Source organism: Hyperolius riggenbachi, chromosome 5 (assembly GCF_040937935.1).
Source record: "Hyperolius riggenbachi isolate aHypRig1 chromosome 5, aHypRig1.pri, whole genome shotgun sequence".
Classification (NCBI taxonomy): domain Eukaryota; kingdom Metazoa; phylum Chordata; class Amphibia; order Anura; family Hyperoliidae; genus Hyperolius; species Hyperolius riggenbachi.
The window spans coordinates 32,343,827-32,366,372 of record NC_090650.1 but is presented as its reverse complement, the minus strand read 5'-3'; the positions used below and the strand labels follow the sequence as shown (position 1 = coordinate 32,366,372).

General features: G+C 44.3%; 1 protein-coding gene across 2 annotated transcripts in view; it reads right to left on the bottom strand.

The window, feature by feature from the left end:
• CDK5 (cyclin dependent kinase 5) overlaps nucleotides 1-10,369 on the bottom strand; it is a 33,381-nt gene extending 23,012 nt beyond the window's left edge. For both annotated transcript variants that reach the window (XM_068235409.1, XM_068235410.1), the window contains exons 1-3: nucleotides 10,266-10,369; nucleotides 1,639-1,727; nucleotides 270-337 (exon numbers count right to left, since the gene is read on the bottom strand). In XM_068235409.1, the coding sequence (XP_068091510.1) occupies nucleotides 270-337; nucleotides 1,639-1,727; nucleotides 10,266-10,302 (194 nt within the window). In that variant the 5' untranslated portion in view covers nucleotides 10,303-10,369. The remainder of the gene's footprint in view (nucleotides 1-269; nucleotides 338-1,638; nucleotides 1,728-10,265) is intronic.
• Between the last annotated feature and the right edge of the window lie 12,177 nt (nucleotides 10,370-22,546).

Below are 22,546 nucleotides of genomic sequence, written 5' to 3'. Positions count from 1 at the left end.
CTCGTTTCAGGTGTGTGATTTTAACACTACTGGTGCATGAAAGATCAGCAGGACAGCTAGGTAACTGTTATTGGAAAGGAAATAAATAAATGTCAGCCTCCACATACGTCTCACTTCAGGTGTCCTTTAAGACATAACCAGAGTCTGTCTCAGCTCTCCAGACTGTGCACCCAGATCTCTTTACCCAGAGAGGAGACACTTGTGTGGTCAAGGGTTATGACATGAGGTGAGATGCATCCTGGGACTGAAGCGCATGTTGTTGCGATTACCTGACAATATTCTTGTGTTTCAGCTCCTTCAGCAGGCAGATCTCTCGGAGGGCGGAGCTGGGGACCCCCTGTGTGGAGACAGACAGAAATGACATCACATGAGGAATGATATGGAGCCATACATACATTCAGGGCTGTGGAGTTGGAGCAATTTTGGGGTACCTGGAGTCGGGAAAAAATGCATGGACTTCTACTAAAGTTTAAACTTTAATCAAAAGAGAAAATACGAAAAGATGTTCTATTTCTCGCGCAGGAACTCGGCTGATATGGGGCTCTGGTGAATCTTATTATCCAGACATGTACGGGGATTCACGTTGGCTGCGACAGGCTGCCAGGGTAGAGTGTCAGCTTCTTGGCCAGGGGCTTCTTGTTCCTAAAAACAAATGCCATCTTAAAGGAAACCTGAAGATTGCTAAAAAGAGTTTCACTTACCTGGGGCTTCTGCCAGCCCCCTGCAGCCATCTTGTGCCCGCACCATCCAGGAACGATCCTCCAGTCCCCCGATGCGGCTTACTTTCTCTTTCAGCGGTCGCCATTCACTGTGCCTGGGCGGCCCTGGCCGCGCCTGTCCCCGTTCGTGCTCCTGTCACCGGGAGCATCCTGTGCAGGCGCAGTAGAGATTTTTTCGTACTGCACCTGCGCAAGACGCTCCCGACCACAGGAGCTCAAACGGGAATGCGGACGGCCAAAGCTGCGCAGGCACAGTAGCCGTCGACTTATAAGTCGGCGGTGAAGAAATGGAGCCGCGGCGGGAGACCGGAGGATCTTTGAGTACCGACACAGGACTGGGGGCTGGGAGAAGCCCCAGGTAATTGAATCACTTTTTTTTAGCAATCTTTAAAGCAGACCTGAACTCAGAACATCCTCTCTTCTCTAAAAGACACACAACAGCATAATAACCTTTAAACAAAAAACATTTCCTAGTTACAGCTGATACAAATCCTACAATAAATCTGCACTGTTTCTACTTCCTGATTCATGGAAGCAGACATATTGTTAACAGCCTGTGCTTTCAAATGAGCCATCTCTGCCATGGCAGTCATGTGACACAGGGGAGTGATCAAATTACAACTTGTGATTAGACACAGAAGAGGGGAAATTAGACAGGCTAATCTCTCTAAATACACACAGGGTGCATTTCTCTGTTTTCCTTCTGTCCTGTGCAAGAGTTTCAGGTCCACTTTAATATAACTTTAAAAGTCCTAAGCTTTGGCAGTGATGAGATGCCTTTTATGTTACATACTTTCAATCAACAAGATTTTTATATGCAAATTAGAGAAGTTGGAGGAATCATAAACTGAGGAGTTGGATGATTTTTGTGCCGACTCCACCGCCCAGTATACAACGCCCTCTGCACCGCCAGCCTCACCTCATCATCGTCATCCAGCCGCACACGCTTTAAAGCTACAATCTCATGCGTCTCGCGGTTCTTCGCCTTGAACACTGTGCCATATGTCCCTGGAGGAGGCAAAAGGCAAAAAAACAGAACAAATATGAGCTGTACCAATTCATTTACTGCAAATAAAAATACTGAGGTAGCTGCACTGAGCACTCTGCTGCCTGAGTGTATCGCTGACATTCCCACCAGCGGGCACACGCACCTTGCATTATGCACCACGGCAAAGTGGCACACTGTTACCTCGAAATGTTGGAGATTACTTAGTTTGCAGCCTTAAAGAGACACTGAAGCGGAAAAAAAATGATATTATGATTTGTATGTGTAGTACAGCTAAGAAATAAAACATTAGTAGCAGAGACATAAGTCTAATGTTGTTTCCAGTACAGGAAGAGTTAAGAGACTCCAGTGATCTATGCAAAAAAGCCACTGAGCTCCACGACGTTCAAAGTCGCAGAGAGCTCTGAGTTCTGAAGGTTGTTATCTGAGCTGTCAGACAAGGATTTTATTTTTCTCTCCAGAGGACAGGTCAATAGTTCACAGCCTGCTCTGTAAAATCCTTTAGAATGCTGAGTAGTGTGTAAACTGCAAATATTACAGAATGATGCAATGTTATAAAAACCACTATATAAAACTGAAAATAAAAATATGAGAATATTTTCTTTGCTACTAATGTTCTAGTAATTATCCGTACTACACAATCAATTCATTATGTCATAATTTTTTTTTCGCTTCAGTGTCTCTTTAAACCCCTTTGATTAAAAGATCACCATCATGAACATCGTCAAATATATGTGTACTGGTCCGCACTCCCTAATCTAGTGTGGCGTGCAGGAATAATTAAGTAATCACAAAGAAGGAAGAAAAAAGGGATCCTGGTATAAATTCACTGTACCACCATGAATACAATACAATATAAATGCTTTATTAAACACCAAACATGTTTAAAATCAATTAAAATCACAAAACAAACAAAATTCCTCTACACAATGGCCTCAATTCACTAAAATCATGCTGGGGATAATAAGGCAAGAGAAAACTTACCTCCACACAGTGAGAGAGTTATCTTATCTATTAATTCCTTAAAGTGAACCTCCAGACTAAAAATCGACTCTGCAGCACTGAAAAGGCTTGGTGTTTCTTTAAAGAGAACCCGAGGTGTGTTTAAAGAATGTTATCTGCATACAGAGGCTGGATCTGCCTATACAGCCCAGCCTCTGTTGCTATCCCAAACCCCACTAAGGTCCCCCTGCACTCTGCAATCCCTCATAAATCACAGCCGTGCTGTGAGGCTGTGTTTACATCTGTAGTGTCAGTCTCAGCTGCTCCCCCGCCTCCTGCATAGCTCCGGTCCCTGCCCCCGTCCCTTCCCTCCAATCAGCAGGGAGGGAAGGGATGCAGGCGGGGACCGGAGTTCTGCAGGAGGTGGGGAGAGCAGCAGACTGACACTATAGAGATAAACACAGCCAGCTCTGACAAGCTGTTTGTCAGCAGCGTGGCTGTGATTTATGAGGGATTGCAGAGTGCAGGGGGACCTTAGGGGGGTTTGGGATAGCAACAGAGGCTGGGCTGTATAGGCAGGTCCAGCCTCTGTATGCAGATAACATTCTTCAAACCCACCTCGGGTTCTCTTTAACAGTTTCACAGCATCAGAACTTTTTTTCTCTTATACAAGCCTCATTTTTAGCTGCACAGAAGAAAACTGCCCGGGCATTTTTCCCCTGATGCTGTGCAAAGCATGATGGGATTTCTGATGCTGTTCTCGTTCTGCTGTTTTGGTGCAATTTATTTTTTTTTACATTTTGAATTTGACATTTGAAGCCTAGCACGTGCAGCTAGGAGGGGTTATCAGGATACAGGACAGTTGGAACTGTGTCTTATGTTCCCTGTCACCTCCTTTCAACCAAAAAGATGGCTGCCCCCATGACAAAGATGGCAGCCCCCATGAATCACAAACATTTGCCTGTTCTTTTAAAACAGGGTGGGTAAGAGATTATATTACCTATCTATTCTAATTAACATAACTAATGTAACTTAAAGATAGTATGTTTGTTTAGGCTGAAGTTCCCCTTTAAGTTACCTCCTCTGTAGTTAAGTTACCTCCTTTGTAGTTATTTTCACACACAATATGTGTGGATGATACAATACCAAGTGCCTCACCTCCAAAAATGCAACAATCAAACCTGTATGCTGCTCAATACTAAACATCCGGGTTCACACTGGAACCCAGTATGGAAAACGGACCCGGATCCATGTAATAAAGTGCAAATGGTGCCACTGGTTAAAGAAAAAGACCTTGATCAGCTCATGCAAGATATAGTAAGTAAATCAAGTGAAAATATGCTCATAAATAAAGATCACAAGTGTATTTTATAAATATAATGCTAATCATACCTAGCATGTGATGAATAGGGATGGTAGCTGGATTCCGCGGAATTAAGATTTCCGTGACTCCGGCCGGAATGTGGCGATCCCGTTCCGTTGTGACGGAACGTAATTGATATATCACTATGGCGGAATTTCCGCTGAAAAATATGAAATTCCGTGGAATTTTACGGAATGCAAATTTTTTTTTCCCCACCAAACTGATTTCTGCCTAATAAGAAGCATTTCTGCTCGACAGACTTCCTTATTCCCTTCCTCCCTCCTCCTCCGGAGGAGGGTCTTGTCTTCCAGGGAATTGTAGGATTTCAAAAGCCAGCTTACATACATTGGCCGGTAATCGAACCCAGGTCTAGTGCTTGGAAGGCAGCTCTCCTCACCGCTATACCACCACCAACACTACATGCTGAAGCCAGCCTAGCATGTACCATTATGATATATCCAAGAGAAAAATGAACTTGCTTAGGGATTTGTAGGATGTCAAAAGCCAACTCACATTGGCCAGGAATCGAACCCAGGCCTACCACTCTGTAGGCTGCTATCCTAACAATTATACCACAAACACTACATGCTGAAACTTCTTGGAGCAGACTTAGTTCCTCCAAAAGACACACATACATCCCCATAAAATCATTCAACAGCAACTGCATGCACAGTCTTTGTGGTACACAGTCTCTGTGGCACAATTGGTTAGCGCGTTTGGCTGTTAACTGAAAGGTTGGTGGTTCAAGCCCACCCAGGCATGGCCTTGCCTTTTGTGTTCAACAGTTGTCCGAAGAAAACCCTAGATAGCCATTTAGATTAATCTCTCTCTAGTAGGGATGGTCACCGCTTTCCGCAGAATTGTATTTTCCACAATTTTGGGCGGAAATTGGTTATTGCGTTCCATTTGGTCGGAACAGAATTGCTTTTTGAATCCGGCGGAATTCCGAAATTGCATGTGATATTCTGCCGGTATACATTGCTGGTTTTAAGCTGAAAATTCAGTTAAATGGCATCAAGATCGAGAGAGAGAGAGAGATCATTTTTCTCTTGGGTATATCATCATGGTACATGCTAGGCTGGCTTCAGCATGTAGCATTGTAGTGTGCTGTGTTGGTGGTATAATGGTAAGGAGAGCTGCCTACCAAGCACTAGACCTGGGTTTGATTCCCGGCCAATGTATGTAAGCTGGCTTTTGAAATCCTACAATTCCCTGGAAGACAAGACCCTCCGGAGGAGGAGGAGGGAGGGAGGAGAAAAAGAACCAAGGGAACAGTCAATAGGGTCTATAGGCTACCAGTTAGCATAAACAAGGTTCCATTTGCGATTAATTTTTCCGCTGGAAACCGGAATTCCGCGGAATTTCGCAAAAGTCCGGCGGAATTTTCATAGCGACGGAATGAAGCGCTGACGGAATCCGCGAATTCCGGCGGAACGGACTTTGCTCTTTCCGATCATCCCTAATGAACAATCAATAGTGGGAACCAGTAAGATCAAAAAAGAATGGTATACATACATACCCTGTCCAGGGATGATATATGTATACCATTCTTTTTTGGTCTTACCTGGTTCCCACTATTAATTGTTCATCACATGCTAGGTATGATTATCATTATATTTATAAAATACACTCGTGATCTTTATTTAAGAGCATATTTTCACTTGATTTACTTACTATACTATACTGCTGCCACAGTAGGTAGTAAAAAAACTGATATATCTAACAGGCTTTGGACAAGTCCATCTCCTAATGGGGGGGGGTTCTCAGAGATGGCTTTATTTTCAGAAGCACTTAGTGAATAGCATTTTCTTTGTTCAAATAGTGTGCAGCGAGCGGGGAAGCTGGCCCAGCATCTTTATAGAACTCCTTTTCCAGGGAGAGTATTTTTTAAAAAAAGAGAGAGACCATGCTGAGAATCCCCCATGAAGAAATGCACTAGTCCAAAACCTCTCAGTTCTGTCAGATTTCTACTACCTACTGTGAGTGACAGCAACATAGGAGACAATAAATGAATGGCTCATTTTACTCTGGAAGAAATGTATGGTACTTCTTATTTGTATATGTTTACATGTATTTAAAATGTTACAATTTTTTTTCTCGGCCCTTTAATGCATTTGGAGAGCCTTCTTCCTTATTACACAGGTTTATCCAGTAATCTATTTTCTAAAGCACCTATGGACTACGCTATATGCTGTGCATCCCCTCCACCCTTCTCGCACCCCGCTGCACTGAGCACTCTATCCTGGTCTCCAACAAACCATGCCATGTAAAGCAGATGGGTCATCAGTCTGATCAGGACTATATAGCTGAATTATCGCAAGTACCTTAAGGCTGCTTACACACAGGGACGTTACAGGTGCACGTTAGTGCGCCTGTAACGCTCCCCCAACGCACAGCAATGTAACACAAGTGGGCTGTTCACACAGCCCACGATGCGTTACATGTAACGCTGCACGTTGTCCGGAAAGTGCAGCATGCTACAGCGTTAGAGGGGCTATAGCCGCGTTAGACTGTTTGCACATGCTCAGTGGGGGGCGGAGAGGAGGCGGGGAGATGCTGCTACAGTAGCCGCACACATGGCTACTTAATATTCACTGCACTGGCGGCCGCTGATTGGCCGGCGGGACCACGTGATGCGGAGTGTCTCGCTCCGCATCACGTGGTCCCATCGGCCAATCAGCGCCACTCTGGGAGACCTTATAGGGATAGAGCCGCCTAACGCGGCTGACTCTACCGTCCTCTCTTGCAGCACCATACGTTGTGTTAGGTGCACGTTATGCGACCTTAACGTGGCACCTAACGCAACGTATTGGTGTGCAAGTAGCCTCAAGGCAAATCACACCAAGCATTGCTTATTAGTAGGAGGGCTTTTCGGCCTCTTTTATTTCCCCTATACATTCCTAGTGGTGTGGGTCACCCCGAGCTGCTTGGTTACTCTGATCTGATACAGATTAGGGCCTTTTTCCACTGCACAGCTGAATCGCAAATCGCTAGTGATTTTTAAATCGCTACGGTTGCTACTTTATCATAGAATTCATGAGATGTATGTTCCACTATAGTGATTCGATTTGCAAATCGCAATCGCTTTATGGAGCAATTTTAAGAGAGATAATGCAATACAAATGAAAAATCGCAATTGCATAACACAATGAATGAAAAATCGCAATCGCTGGCATTTGTGATTGCTAGTGGAAAATTTGCCACATCGATAATGAGATGCAATCAATTCTGACTTTCTTGCAAGTTGGAATTACATATGCATGCAAGTCACAATTATTTACATCTCATTGACCATCTCTACTGTGGAAAACAAGCATAACATTATTATATACTATTTACAGTATATATTCCCATTTAACTGTCCCTCAGGGCTCGTTCACACAGACTTTTTTTCAAGCGCAGGCTATTTTCAAAATCGCCCTAAAACCGCTTGTGCAATGATTCTCTATGAGAGAGCTCACATCTGAGCGGTTCATTTCCGATCCGCTCAGCAAATCGGTGCCTGTACCATTTTTGAGGCAATTTTGCCTCAGTGAAAGGTATAGGAAAAATGCAAACGCTCACAAAATCGATTTGTGCAGCGATTGTGTTCGCGTTTTTAAGAATAAATACATTGTATTTATTCTTTTCCGGGTTAAAGAGTTCACTTCCTGACTTGTGTCAGGGAGTGAATTTAAAAACCACACTGGAAAAGAGCTTTTACCAAAAACGCAGCACGCAGTGGAGCACGAGAGGTAGAAAAAAAACGCAGTACAAAATCGCAAAATGCTTCCGTTTGCGATTTTAGATGTGAATGAGGCCTCAGAGGAGCTCACAATCTAATCCCTAACATAGTCATATGTCTATATATGTATTACGTAGTGTATATAGTGTAGTCTAGGGCCAATTTAGGGGGAAGCCAGGCTAGCATCCAGAACAGCTGGTTTATAGCACACGGAATCAGATCAGAGAGGGATCAATTCCTACCACATGCAGCACATCAATATTCAATAGATTTCAGCAGGAAATCAATGGAAAGTCGGTAGAACCGCAGCATTGCACTGTCCGACCAATAGTTTCATTCATTGGTTGGTCAAAATTTAACTAATCAGACACATGGAGGCAATAGGATTTCTGGCATATTCAATCAGGGTGATCAAATCTGCCAGGAATCTAAAAGAAAAAAAATAAAATTGATAAGCGTATGGCCACCTTCAATTTATTCCTGACGTGCTGCGGTGACTCTTGCTTGTGCCACAGTGATAGATAATATTGGGGGAACTAGAAAGTTGGGGCACTGGAACAGAGCAGTGCTTTTCGGCGCTGCTAGATTTGGGCGCAGCCGGCGCCACCATAGACTATTATAGGAATCACAATTGAGCAGCGCTCAGTGAGTAACGTCGGCGCCGTCAGAAGACGGAGCTGAAGTTGCTTAAAAAACACAATAATTGGGCTTCCAGCAATCGCTGGAAGCCGAATTATTTCATTCCCCCACTATCCATGGCGGCCTGGAGGGGGAATAGTAATTAATACGGCCGGGACTTGTGCAGAAGCAGGATCAGCCACCGACGCCGATTTCAAATGTATGCCACTGGAAAGCTAGTACAACATTTTGTAAAGTATAAGTACAGCATATTGGTGCTTTCACTGCATTTTGTGCACAGTGTTGGCACCCCATCCCCCTCCTGCACCCTGCATAATATAATAACGTCTGCACAGAACTGGGGACAACGCTGTGACCCTCTGAGCGCGTACATTTGAATACGGCGCTGGTAGACTTGGGCGCAGGATCCAGCTGTTAAATGGCTGGTCCTGCTTCTGCACAAGTCCGGGGCGTTTTAATTACTATTCCCCCTCCAGGCCGACATGGATAGTGGGGGAATGAAATAATTCGGCTTCCAGCGATTGCTGGAGGCCGAATTAGTGTGTTTTTTAAGCAACTTCGGCTCCGTCTTCTGACGGAGCCGACCTTCCTCACTGAGCGCCGCTATAGACTGATTCCCATTACAGTCTATGGCGGCGCTGGCTGCGCCCAAATCTAGCAGCGCTGAAAAGCACTGCTCCGCTCTGAGCACCCTATGAAGAATACATTTCCTGAACCACATTAGTGTTTCTCCTTTTACTTCCTACCTTCTGCTTTCTTGTACAACCCCCCTCCAGTATACAGCAGCAGGGCTCCTCACTGCACCTTGCAATAATATATCTCCCCCACCCCAAAATTTTAAATAAAATAAAAAATTGCCCTCTGTACAGTTTTGGTGGGGTCCCAACTGTATAATGTAATGCCCAGCACAGTGCCTCTGTACTCTGTATAGCTGTAGACACCTGGAACAAACTGTGCTGGTGTCCTATATATACATATGCACGGTTTGCAGAGTTCATGTGCTTTCTATACACATTTCATCTGCTATACACAGTACTGGAGTTCTCTCTGTATAACATATTGCCCCATATGCAGTCAGCCCTAAGCTTAGCATAAGCTTACACCACCTGCACAGCACTGCTCCCACTTCATTCTCTGCACACAATACTAGGGTCCATCTGCTGACATAACACCTCCTGTGCACAGTGTCAGCCCTGGAATCAGCATATTACAGTAATGAGGCCCCCTGACAGAAATCACTCCCATTCCTACACAGTATCAGCCCTGGGATCAGCATAATACATAATGCAGAACTGAGCCCTACAGAAATCACCCCAATTCCTACGCAGTGTCAGCCCTGGGATAAGCATAACACATATTGCAGTGCTGAGGACCCTCTGACAGATATCATCCCCAATTCTTGCAGTGTCAGCCCAGGAATAAGCATAGTACAGAATGCAGCACTGGGGTCCCTCTAGCAGCAATCCCCGCCATTCCTGCAGTGTCAGCCCTGGAAACCGCATAATACACAATGCAGTACTGAGCAGACTCCCCCCCCCCCCCAATGCAATCACCCCCATCCCTGCACAGTGTCAGCCCTGTCATCAGCATAATACATAATTCAATGCTGAAGCCCCCTGGCAGGAATCACCCCAATTCCTGCACAGTGTCAACCCTGGGATCGGCATAATACATATTGCAGTGCTGACGACCCATTGACAGAAATCACCCCACTGTGTCAGCCAGCCCTGACATCAGCATAACACATCTCCTGTGCATAATGCAGCACTGACACCCCCCTCCCCCCCTTAACAGTCATAACCCCATTCCTACACAGTGTCAGCCAGCAGGCCTCAGATCCCCGGGCTGGCGTAACTCCACCCCCCAGCTCACCCTCTCCGATTTTTTCTAGCTTCTCGTACTTCTGCATCTCTCCGCTCTCTCCGGTCTCGCACTGCGCCTGCGCCAAAACACGCCCCGCCCACAGCTCAGTGAGAAAATCACATAGGCGGAGCTAAGCAGAGCCAATCCGCGCTCCGCGTCTCTGACGTCACAGCGCAGGACTCACCAACAGCGCGCTGTCTCTGGAGAACGCTGTTACCATGGCGACAGGGGCAGGGATAAGTGCGGCGGCCATCTTTGTACACCCAAATGCTGCAGCGAGAGATAGAGGGAGATATGGAGGGGTTAGACGTCAATTTGAATTTTCACATTTTTTTTTTAGCAGGGTAATAGAAATTCATTGAGGGCTTGTTCACACTGAGGGCCTATTCACACTTGAGCGTTTTGCCGACAATTTCGGCAGAACGCTAGCGCTAGCACTTTTGAAAGCGCTAGTGTAATAAAAGTCTATGGACCCGTTGTTACTTGGGCGATTTGCGCTAATCACAGCAAATCACCCAAAATTGTGAACCGCAAACCCGTAGCCTGTACCATTTTCAGGCAGTTTTCCGGTGATCGCATTTCAGTGCTATAGAAGCGCTAAATGCGATCACGGAGAAATCGCTGAACTGTTCAGTGATTTTTCCGTGTGACATCGCAGAAAAATCACTCCCACAAAATGCCATCAAAAATCGCTGGGTTTTTGCGTTTCTAAGTGTGAATGGGCCCCCAGGGTGTTTTTGCCCTTTTTTTTTTTTTTTTTCAAACGCGGGCGATTTTCAAAATTGCCCTAAGGCTCCCTGCACACTGCAAATCCATTTTGCGATTCCGATTTGCAATTCCAATTTTCCCTGAATACAATCAACTGAAAAACAGAAGAAAAAACACAGCATGCAACAATGATTAAAAATCAGAATCGGATGTAAAAAACGATTAAAAATCGGAATCGCATGCAGTGTGCAGGGAACCTTAGAACGCTTGTGCAATGACTCTGTATGACAGAGTTCACATCTGAGCATTTCGTTTCTGATCCGCTCAGGAAAGGGATGCGTGTACTATTTTTGAGGCAATTCCGCCTCAATGGAAGGTATAGAAAAACACAAAGCGCTCACAAAATCGCTTTGTGCAGCAATTGCGTTCGCGTTTTTTTAAGAATAAATACATTGTATTTATTATTTTCCGGGTCTAAGAGTTCACTTCCTGACTTGCGTCAGGGAGTGAATTACAAAACTGCTCGGAAAAAAAAATGCTTAGAAAACCGCTAAGCACAAACGAATCGCCCACCCAAGCCAATAGATGAGCGAAAATGCAAATATTCTTTTCGCCAAATTTTCGCGAAAATAAGTACTATTTTCATTTCGAAAGGCGAAAATTCGCCGAATATTTTTGCATTAATTTTCGCCTAAAGTCCGTTTTTTTTTTTGCGTTTAATATCTAAGCCCCCTTACAAACTAGAATCACTCAATTTGCAGGGTATATTAAGGAGATATGTGGGTACAAGAGGGGAAATGTTTTTTGCAAAAAGACCTTATAGTTTTTGAGAAAATCGATTTTAAAGTTTCAAAGGAAAAAAGTATAAATGACAGTTACTGTAGCAAACCTAGCGGTAGTGTAAATGGCCCAAGTGCAAAGGGCCAAGTGTCAAATGCAAAGTGCCAAGTGCCAAGTGCCAAGTGTTAAATGCCAAGTGCAAAGTGTCAAATGTAAAGTGCCAAGTGCAAAGTTTCAAATGCAAAGTGCAAAGTGTTAAATGCAAAGTGCCAAGTACAAAGTGTCAAATGCAAAGTGCACTTGGCACTTTGCATGGCACTTTGCATGGCCCTTTGCACTTTGCATGGCCCTTTGCGCTTGCACTTGACCCTTTGCGCTTGCACTTGGCGCGGGCACTTTGCATGGCCCTTTGTGCTTGCACTTGGCCCTTTGCGCTGGCACTTGGCCCTTTGCACTTGGCAGTTTGCACTTGCACTTGGCGCTTTGCACTTGGCCCTTTCTTTTGATATTACTAAATTTACACTACCGCTAGGTTTGCTACAGTAACTGTCATTTACTGCATTTAAATGTAAACTTTTTTCCTTTGAAACTTTAAAATCAATTTTCTCAAAAACTATAAGGTCTTTTTGAAACATTTTTTTCCTCTTGTACCCACATATCTCCTTAATATACCCTGAACATTTGGTGATTCTAGCTTGTAAGGGGGCTTAGCTATTAAACGCGAAAAAAACGGACTTTGGGCGAAAATTAATGCGACAATATTCAGGCGAAATTTCACCTTTTGAAACGAAAATAGTACTTATTGTTGCAAAAATTCGTCGAAATCGAAAATGGGATTTTTGATGCGAAAATGACTTTGGCGAAAATTCACAAGCAACACTGACCCAAGCGCCGGGAATCAGAAAAAAAAGACACCTCGAAAACAGCCCAACGCGGATGGACACGCGAACCGAACACAATGTGAACAAGGCCTTACAGCGAGTCTTTCATGCGGCCACAGAGAGGGGCAGTAGAGGAGGGAGAGGGATTTGTTTGATGGCCAGGTGTGGTTTTGGGTTGTGTAGATGTGAAATTCTGGTCACTAGAGACACAATAATTAATTGAGTAGCTAACAACACTTGCCTGGCTGTGAGCAGCTCGGAAGCAGGGTTGCTAATCGTCTGCTCTTAGGGTAGGAACACACTAGGCAGAAACGCTAGCGTTGCGGAAAACACATGAAAAAAAACACGTTTGCGTTCTGCTATGTGAGGTTTTTTAAAAATGCTGGTCTTGCTGCATATTTTTCCAAAACGCTTCTAAACGCACATAATGAAAGTCAATGGTGATGCAGAGGTATTGCGATTTGTATGCGTTTTTTTAAAAAAACAAGTTTGGTGATTTGCTTTATGTTGACTTTTTAGTGATTTGCATAAAAGAACCGCATATGCGATTTATATATGAGAACCACAAACGCATTAAATTGCACGCAAAATGCATGTGCAGAAGCAAGACGCAAACGCACACACAACGCACATACAGCAGAACGCTAATTTTCACGTACTGCCTAGGGTGTTCCAATCCTGAAACGGCCAGTCTGTGCACATCACACAAATTGCCACTGTCCGACTGAAGAGGTCCTCATTGCCGCGTTCCTTAAAGCGCATGCACGCTTTGTGGTACAGACTCTCCGACAGGCTAATCCCGTCGAGCCAGAAGGATCAAGGTATGCAATCCGCACTCTTGTGGCAGGAGAAAAGTTCACTTTCATCAAGGCACAGAGTAGCAAGAGATAACAATTGGCTAAAATGTTTCAGACTGCACGTCCGGACAGTACCCACTATGCAATTTGTTTTTTGGACAACAAGTGATCTTTTTTTTTTTCGTTTCCCCTATCTCGCAACATGGATATAGACACGTGATTACGCAAATGTTTGCTGACAATAACCGTCACATAGAATCTTTACGTTCCCCAACGATGCGGTCCACGCGGCGGTCACGTGATTACAAACACTTCCTCATTCCGGGTTGAGGACGACGCACGTGGACCGCATCGTGGGAGGCGCCGAGGGACGGACCAAAGAAGACGTGAGATAGGTAAGATTGACCCCCTCCTCCCCTCACAGGTGATTGTAATTAACAGGGTGAAATCCGGATAGCAAATATCCGGGTTTCACCCGAATTCGGAGTTGAGCATCCCTGCCTGCGAGTACAGGAAATAAAGGCTTGTGAGTTCAGGTTCCCTTTAACGACTGATTGCTACAGCAGCAATCATTCACTTCTGAGCAGTGATAGTGACAGTGTCGTGCACACCACTGCACATGTTCTAAAGGGAAACTGAGGTGAGAGGGATATGGAGGCGGCCATATTTATTTCCTTGTAAACAAGGCCAGTTGCCTGGCAGGCCTGTTGATCTTCTGGCATAAGTAGTGTCAAAACCCTGCAACAAGCATATGGCTAATCCAGTTAAACCTGAGCCAGAGTACCTGATCTGCTGCATGCTTGTCCAGGGTCTATGGCTAAAAGTATTTGACACACAGGATCAAGAGGATTGCCAGGCAACTGGTATTATTTAAATGGTGATAAATATGGCAGCCTCCATATCACCTCGGGTAAACTTTAAATGTAAAAAAAAAAAAAGTTAAAAAGCTTTTAAAAAATGAAAATGAGTGTCACACTTAAACAGAAACTCCGACCAAGAATTTAACTTTATCCCAATCAGTAGCTGATACCCCCTTTTACATGACAAATCTATTGCATTTCACAAACAGACCATCAGGGGGCGCTGTATGACTGATTTTGTGATGAAACCCCTCCCATAAGAAGCTCTGAGTACCATGGTACTCTGGGCAAACTGCCACAATGTAACAATGTTCACAGACAGGAAATGGCTGCTTACAGCTGTCTCTAACAGCCAAAACAGCTAGGAGCAGCTACATAACCTGCCCACAGTAACAATGTCACCATGTAATACATGTCAGAATGTGAATCTGGGAGAGGAAAGATTTTACAATGGGCAAACACTGACTAAATCATTTATACATAATTATGGTAAAAATGAAGCACTTTTTTATTACATTATTTTCACTGGAGTTCCTCTTTAAGGGTTGATTCATACGGGCAGTGAACACGTCGTTTCAAAGTGATCAACTGCCGTTCCATTCAATTGCATGAAAGATTCTTGAATGACAGTTACAGCTTTTCACGTTACTTCTATAAACCCCGCGCTAGACCCCATAATCGGCTGTGCTAGTGGCCCCTAGCTAAGGGCTCAAAATGAGACGCGATGACAAAATGCCGGTAGCCGATGCCAAAATCTCTTCTGTTTGGTAAAAGCGTTAAGCAGTGCTGGCTAAATGAGCTGCTGCCAGCAAAAGCCTGTCTGTACCTAGCCTAAAAATATTTTTTTCTCCCTGTAGTGAAATATACCCGGCCTTAAAGCGGATCCGAAACTAACTATAACAAGTAACTTGTCTTTATATCTTATCTGAAGTTTAGATAGTTTACACAGCAAATCTAGCTGCGAACAGCTTTAATAGAATATGATTATTTCTTACGGTGATACAATGACAGCAGCCATGTTGTTTGTAAACATTACACACAGGCAGGCTTATCTGCATCTTGAGCAAAAAACCTAATCCCCCCTCCTCCTCCCCTCTGAAATCTCGGGCTAGTAATACCTCCTCCTCCTCCAGGCCCAGACTGAGCTCCCATGAGCCCTTGCTACTGTCTGAAAGTGCCTTGGCTCTCTGAAAACCTGTGGGTGTGGCTTGTTTAGTTCATAGGGAATTAGAGCATTAAAACAAAAACAAAAAAGTATTTGGCTTGAGGAATGCCCTATAAACAATAGGAAAGGAACACAATTATGCAATGAGTAAAAGTTCATCTCGGATCCACTTTAAAGGACAACTGAAATGAGAAGAATATGGAGGCTTTCATATTTATTTCCTTTTAAACAATACCAGTTCCCTGGCAGCCCTGCTGATCTATTTGGTTCAGGCTGCAGTAGTGTCTAAATCACACCAGATACAAGCATGCAGCTAATCTTCTCAGATCTGACAATAATGTCAGAAACACCTGATTTGCTGCATGCTTGTTCAGGGTCTATGACTATAAGAATTAGAGGCAGGGGATCAGCAGGGCTGCCAGGCAACTGGTATTGCTTAAAAGGAAATAAATAGGGCAGCCTCCATATCCCTCTCACTTCAGTTGTCTTTAGTGGCTGCCATCACTAGGGCAACAGCCCACGAACCCAGCTCGGTATAGATGTATCGCTTTGCTGTTGCTTAGCAATTTATCTGTACAGTACTGAGGTCCTTAAAATGTGCACCTTAGCCATCGCAGCTAATCGCTAAAGTTGCACAGGCTGGCAATAACGGTACGTTACAACCGCAGAGATTGATGAAATATGACGAGGTAGTATTTTAACCAGGACGAGCCAAATTATATATTATGAGGAGTTTTATAACTGGCACTTATGTTAAAATTGGAAAAAAAAAAGTATTTTCTACATTTACACCTATTTTTCCCATGTAAAATGCCTGTATTGTGAAATTAATGCTTAGATAAAAAAATATTTCTCAAAGAAATCCTAGATTTTCATTAACAAAACCCCACAATTTTAAGTAAGTCCCTGGTTAATGAACAACATAATGAATCTGTCCATAAGTCAAAACACTGTCACCTCTGTCCCCTGTACCTCCCTTCTCTGCCCCCCGTGCCTTCAGTATCCCCTCTGTTCCCTCATGCCTTCAGTATCCTCCTCAGTGCCACCTCTGCGGAATCCCCCCCCAGTCACCTGCCTCAAGTGTATCACAGCAAGATTTAATTTTACAAATTAAAAAAAAACATTTTTTCTTTAAAAATTTTTTATAGATTTCCTCAAAAACAGTTTTTAAAATAAATAAATTCACTTCTCAAATTTCACATTTTTGGACTGATCGCAGCAGTGGGTGTTTTGTAAGTCTGTTACTTCCTGTACACTGTATGTATTACTTTGATGGCATAAGTAATAAAGTTAATTGTTGCTGTATCAATAGCATACAGCTGAAGTGTAAAAATTGTCAGGAACAAGGTAAAAACCCCGGGATGCAAAGTGGATAAGGTGGCCATCCAGCATGGGCCCAAAATTGTTGCTTGCCTAGGACCATTTCACTTTAATCTATCACTGGACGCACAGGTGGCACAGGGGGACTGAAGGTGGCACAAGGAGACAGAAGGAGGTACAAACACCTGTGGGGGCGTGGCTTTGTTCAGCAAGCATGGCTTAGTTCAGGGGCAGGGCATAGGGGCATGCGCCCCCAGGACCAATGGCACTCCAGGCAGTGGCCTGTAATGCCTATGCCTAAAAACACCCCTGCACAGATCAGTAAATGGGAGCACAGTTCCCATTCACCGATCTAAGTGCCTGTGATCAATGAGATGCCAGTGGTCATTGACAAAAGTGAAAGTTAAGCATACACGCGTTACTTCCTGTAACGCATGTATGCAGTAATCAGTACACATGCAAAATAAAGTGGTGAGGGGTTATCTAGTGGCCAAATAGTAAAATTACACCTACAGACATACCATTATATAAAAATACGGTACATAAAATACCCGTTGATTAACCCCTTCCCTCGTTACCAAAATAAAACACACACATACATAGTTACCTTAAGAATTTACTGTTATTTTTGCAAATAAGGTCTTGTAATCAGTGACGGACGCAAAACTGAAAAAATACACCTTTATTTCCAAATAAAATATTGTCACCATACATTGTGAGAGGGACAGCATTTTAATAGTGGAATAACTGGGACAAACGAACAAATAAAATAAGTGGGTTTTTATTACAGTAGCATGCATTTTAAAACTGTAATGGCTGAAATCTGAGAAATAATGCTTTTTCCATTTCTTTCTTACTATTCCTGTTAAAATGCATTTGGAATAAAATAATTCTTAGCAAAATGTACCACCTAAAGAAAGCCTAATTGGTGATAAAACCCCAAAGATATAGATCATTTTGTAGTTTTAAGTAGTGATAAAGTTCTTGGCAAATGAAAGGGAGGAGCGCTGGCAGGTGAAAATTACTCTGGTCCATAAGCGGAAAACCCATCAGTGGTGAACTTGTTAATGAAATTTCACCTCTGGTACACTTTAAAGGGGTGATTTGGCAACCCAAAAGTCCAAATTCCACAAGTGATCATGTTAGGACTGGAGATCCATTAATGAAGACAGTCAAACAGTTTTTATGTAGGAAATATTCCAAAGCATTCAGAAAAATAATTTATTTCCTTCAGAGCAAAGTAATGACCGTAAAGATGGTCCGGCAGCCCCTAAATTATCAGCCTTCCTAGCCTCTATCCACAGAAAAGCCTGTACTATTCCTGGAGCCGGGGTTCCTCCATAATATCCAGTGCACCCTGCAGGGCTTCCTGGAAGGCCTCATGTCCTGCAATCTGAAGGTTTAGAAAAGTGGGGGTCGATGCACTAACCGGCCGCTGGTAATATTGCCGTGCGCAGCAGTGTACTGCGTGTTGTGGGAGTAGCGCAACCTGCGGTACGATTCACGCAAGCTTTACTACAGTAATGCACATTATGCAAATAGCATAACACGTACTTACCATAACAACTGCGTTACTACGGGTCGCGCTATTCGGGAGTCACCTGGAGGTAGTGATGGTAATATTGACATGCACTGCCTGTGTATGCCAATACAGATACCTCATTATAATAAACTCTAATATAGTAAACATTGGGGTAAAGTAAACTAAAATGTCCAGGTCCCGGCCAAGCACCATTGCAAGTATATTGGAGTAACGCCTGGTATAGTAAACGCCATATACAGTAAACCTATAATAGAACTTATGTTATAGTAAGCCCGTTTTTTGGCCCCTTTGGTATTCGGTGTCTGGTTATAGTGAAAAGTGCATGCGTCATATGTCCCATGGGTGGGCTGGCAGCCACTTGTAGCCTGCTCTCTATCTGCACACTACTCTGCTGGTGTTTTTGAGGTAAACCACACAGGCCCAGTTATACCTACAGTATGCTTCCTGTATGAGCTGCTGCCTGATAACTGAGACTTGCTTGTGCATGGCTGCAACGCTACAATATCATCCAGGCTGCACTGAAATGTGGACAGAGGAGCGCACTATTCGTATTGTACCTTTATTAACTGCTGAGATTTATGTTTCCTGTGCAAGCTGTTGTGTGATTATTGCATGCAAATCCCTGCATATTGAGCATTGTCTGTGCTCGCTTGCTGAAGCATTTAATAGAAAACATAACTCCTAATTATTGACTGTATTAAGATCCAGTACTAGAATACACTTTATATGCCTAAGTATGGCCATTTCAGATATACCGGTAGTAAACTTCTGATGTAGTAAAGTACTAATCCCAGTCCCTTGGAGTTTACCATAAAGGGATTCTACTGTATTACCGGTGGTTGGATCTGCGAGATGGAGAATGGGGTGCTGGAGGATAATTTATGTTACATTATTCTAATTTTTGCAGCTTGGCATTAAACCAATCAAATGCCACAGCTGCCGATTTTGCTTAAAGCGGAACGGAAGAGTACCTGCAGCCGACCTGTGGCCACGCCAGTCCCGAATGATACTCCGTTCCCCCGCCGCGGCTAATTTTCACTTTGCACAGGTGGTGTCCACTGGCGCGCGTGTTCACGCTACCATCGCCGGGAGCGTCCTGCGCAGGCACAATAGAGATTTTCTCGTACTGCGCAGGATGCTCACACTACGGGAATGCATACGAGGATACGCCTGGCCAGGTTGCAGTGGATGCTGACTTAGAAGTCGACTTCCACTGCATGAAGAGAAAGTGAGCCGCAGCAGTGGAATGGAGGATTGTTGAGGACCAGCGCGGGCACAGGTCGGCTGCAGGGGGGCTGGCAAAAGCCCCAGGTAAGTGAAAGTTTTTTTTTTCATGTACTCTTCAGTTCCGCTTTAAGGTGTGGTTCACACTTTAGTTAAACAGTCCATTCCCGGATCGGAAGGGAACGGATCCAATGTTAAAGTGGATCCGAGATGAAAAACTAACTATAACAAGTAACTTGTCTATATAGTTTACACAGCAAATCTAGCTGCAAACAGCTTTAATAGAAAATGATTATTTCTTCCTGTGATACAATGACAGCAGCCATGTTGTTTGTAAACATTACACAGAGGCAGGCATATCTGCATCTTGAGCACTCAGGGCCCTTTTCCACTAGCAATCGCTAGCGTTCACGCTGAACGCTAGCGATTGCTGAATCGCAATTACCGGCGATTCCCCGACGTTCGCGGCCGCGATTTTGCTATGCTATGCACTGCATAGCAAAATCGCGGCAATTATCGCTCCGCCGCGCGTTCGCGTTCCCGGCAAAAACGAATCGCGGTAGTGGAAATGACCTACCGCGATTCCTATGTTAAAAAGCAAACCGTAGCGATTGTAAACTCGCTAGCGGTTTGCGTTTTTGCGATTCAGCCAGCGCAAACGCGCTGGTGGAAAAGGGCCCTCAGCCTGTAAAAAAAACCCTAATCCCCCTCCTCCCTCTGAAAATCAATGGCTAGTAATACCTCCCCCTCCTCCAGCCCAGACTGAGCTCCCATGAGCCCTTGCTACTGTCTGAAAGTGCCTTGGCTCTCTGAAAACCTGTGGGCATGGCTTATTTAGTGTATAGGGAATTGGAGTATTAAAACAAAAACAAAGTATTTGGCTTGAGGAATGCCCTATAAACTATAGGAAAGGAACACAATTATGCAATGAGTAAAAGTTCACCTCGGATCCACTTTAACCTATTGATCCATTCTCATTGGTCTGTTAGAATGGATCCGTTACGCTGAACGGCCTGCAAGTTAGCTGTTGGACCAATTTTTACGGACAGCTGAGCCCAGCAGAACGGAAGCTGAAGCACTGCATTGGAGGCAATGAGAAAACTGAACGTTTCTTCACACTAGTGAAGAAAAGAAACAGACCTTTCTAAGGGGCAAAATTCACTTTGGGGGTGGGTGGGGATGTGGGGATACGGAAGCAGTGGAAGGCAAACAGTGAAAACAAATCCGATCGACCGGCAATCAGACCAGTTTTCACTGATCTTTTTGCCACCTAACGCAAGTGTGAACTGGGCTTCAAAATTGGTGCTGCGTATATATTTGTGTAATGAACATACAATTTGCTTTAGCTGGAAAGAATTGGCGCCTCCTAGAACAGCTGTCAGTAAAGGTGCAGGTTGGAAGCCTGTCACTAAAGCCAAGTACACACATCCAATTTCGATTGGCCAATTTTACGACCTCCATGCAGTAGGAGAGCTTACCTACATAATCCTTGTCCCACAACCCTTGTGTGATTGTTAAAAGTGTGTATAGTTTAATCTGCAGAGGAATAGCAATTTATTGCAACCTATTGGTGTGAGCGCTATACAATATACAATAATGTAGAATATCAGAAGCTCACTGCCTGGCAAATGGAAGCAAAGCACTGCGCAGTGCTGGACTCAGAACCATCCACTACCACCAGAGGGCAGCAGATCAGGCAGTCACCAGAGGGCAGCAGATCAGGCAGTCACCAGAGGGCAGCAGATCAGGCAGTCACCAGAGGGCAGCAGATCAGGCAGTCACCAGAGGGCAGCAGATCAGGCAGTCACCAGAGGGCAGCAGATCAGGCAGTCACCAGAGGGCAGCAGATCAGGCAGTCACCAGAGGGCAGCAGATCCTGTTGTCAGGAGTCATAGCAGCACATAGACCTCATAGTAGTGTGCAGAGCTTTGCTTGCAGGAACACATTGGCTGCCAGATCTAATAGCACCAGAGCAGCTACATTACAGCTTGTACTAACTGGAGATTGTAAAGCTGCTCATACACTGGGCAATGTGGCCATCAGATACATCCCTCTCTGATCATTATCTGATGAGAGATCGATCTTATCAATGCCCTCTCCGGCCGTGCAGAATATAGAAGCTTGCTCTCACCTGTCCATGTCACGGTCCCCGAGTCTTCTCTCCCTGCCGGCTGCTCCTTGTCTATATCCTAGTACACTTGCGTGACATAACAAATGCGGGACACTGTACTGGTTAAAGAGACTCTGAAGTGTGAAAAATTACCTGTTTTTGTTTCAGAATCCTCTTCAGCAGTATCAGCAAACATGATTTGCCGCATCCCCGCAGCAGTACAAGGTCTTTATCCCCCCAAATCCCAGGGCAAAATTCTACCACTTTCAAAGTCATAGATTTTGCTGCCCGGGGGGAGGCAGAGCTTTGGGCTGTAGCACTGCCTCCAGTCCATTCAATCACCGCTGATCGCCGCCTCTCCCCACCTATCTCAGTCTTCTTTCCAAGAGAGGGGCGGGGAGAGGCGGCAATCTGCGGTGATTGAATGGACTGGAGGCAGCGCTACAGCCCAAAGCTCTGCCTCCTCCAGGAAGTACCGGAGGAATTGTCCCGGGGGATTTCGGGGGGATAAAGCCCTTGTACGGCCGCAAGGATGCGGCAAATCATCTTTGCTATTACTGCTGAACAGGATTCTGAAACAAAAACAGGTATTTTTTCACACTTCAGTCTCTAAAGGTGGCCACACACGATACAATAAAATGATCCGATTTTACAGTAATTCGATAAAAACGATCGTATCTCCCGAAAAAATCGAAAGCTTTTTTTTCATTCGACTGAAAAATCCGATCGGATTTCCCGTTTTCTTCGATTTTAATCGATCCGGACTGCCAGATATTTTTCTTCAATCTTTCTAAAGATTGTATGGTGTGTGTTGGATTGTCAATTTATTAATATACACACCCTAGCAATTTTGTTAGAGTTTCCAATCATTTTTATCATAATTGAGGGAAAAATTGAACATA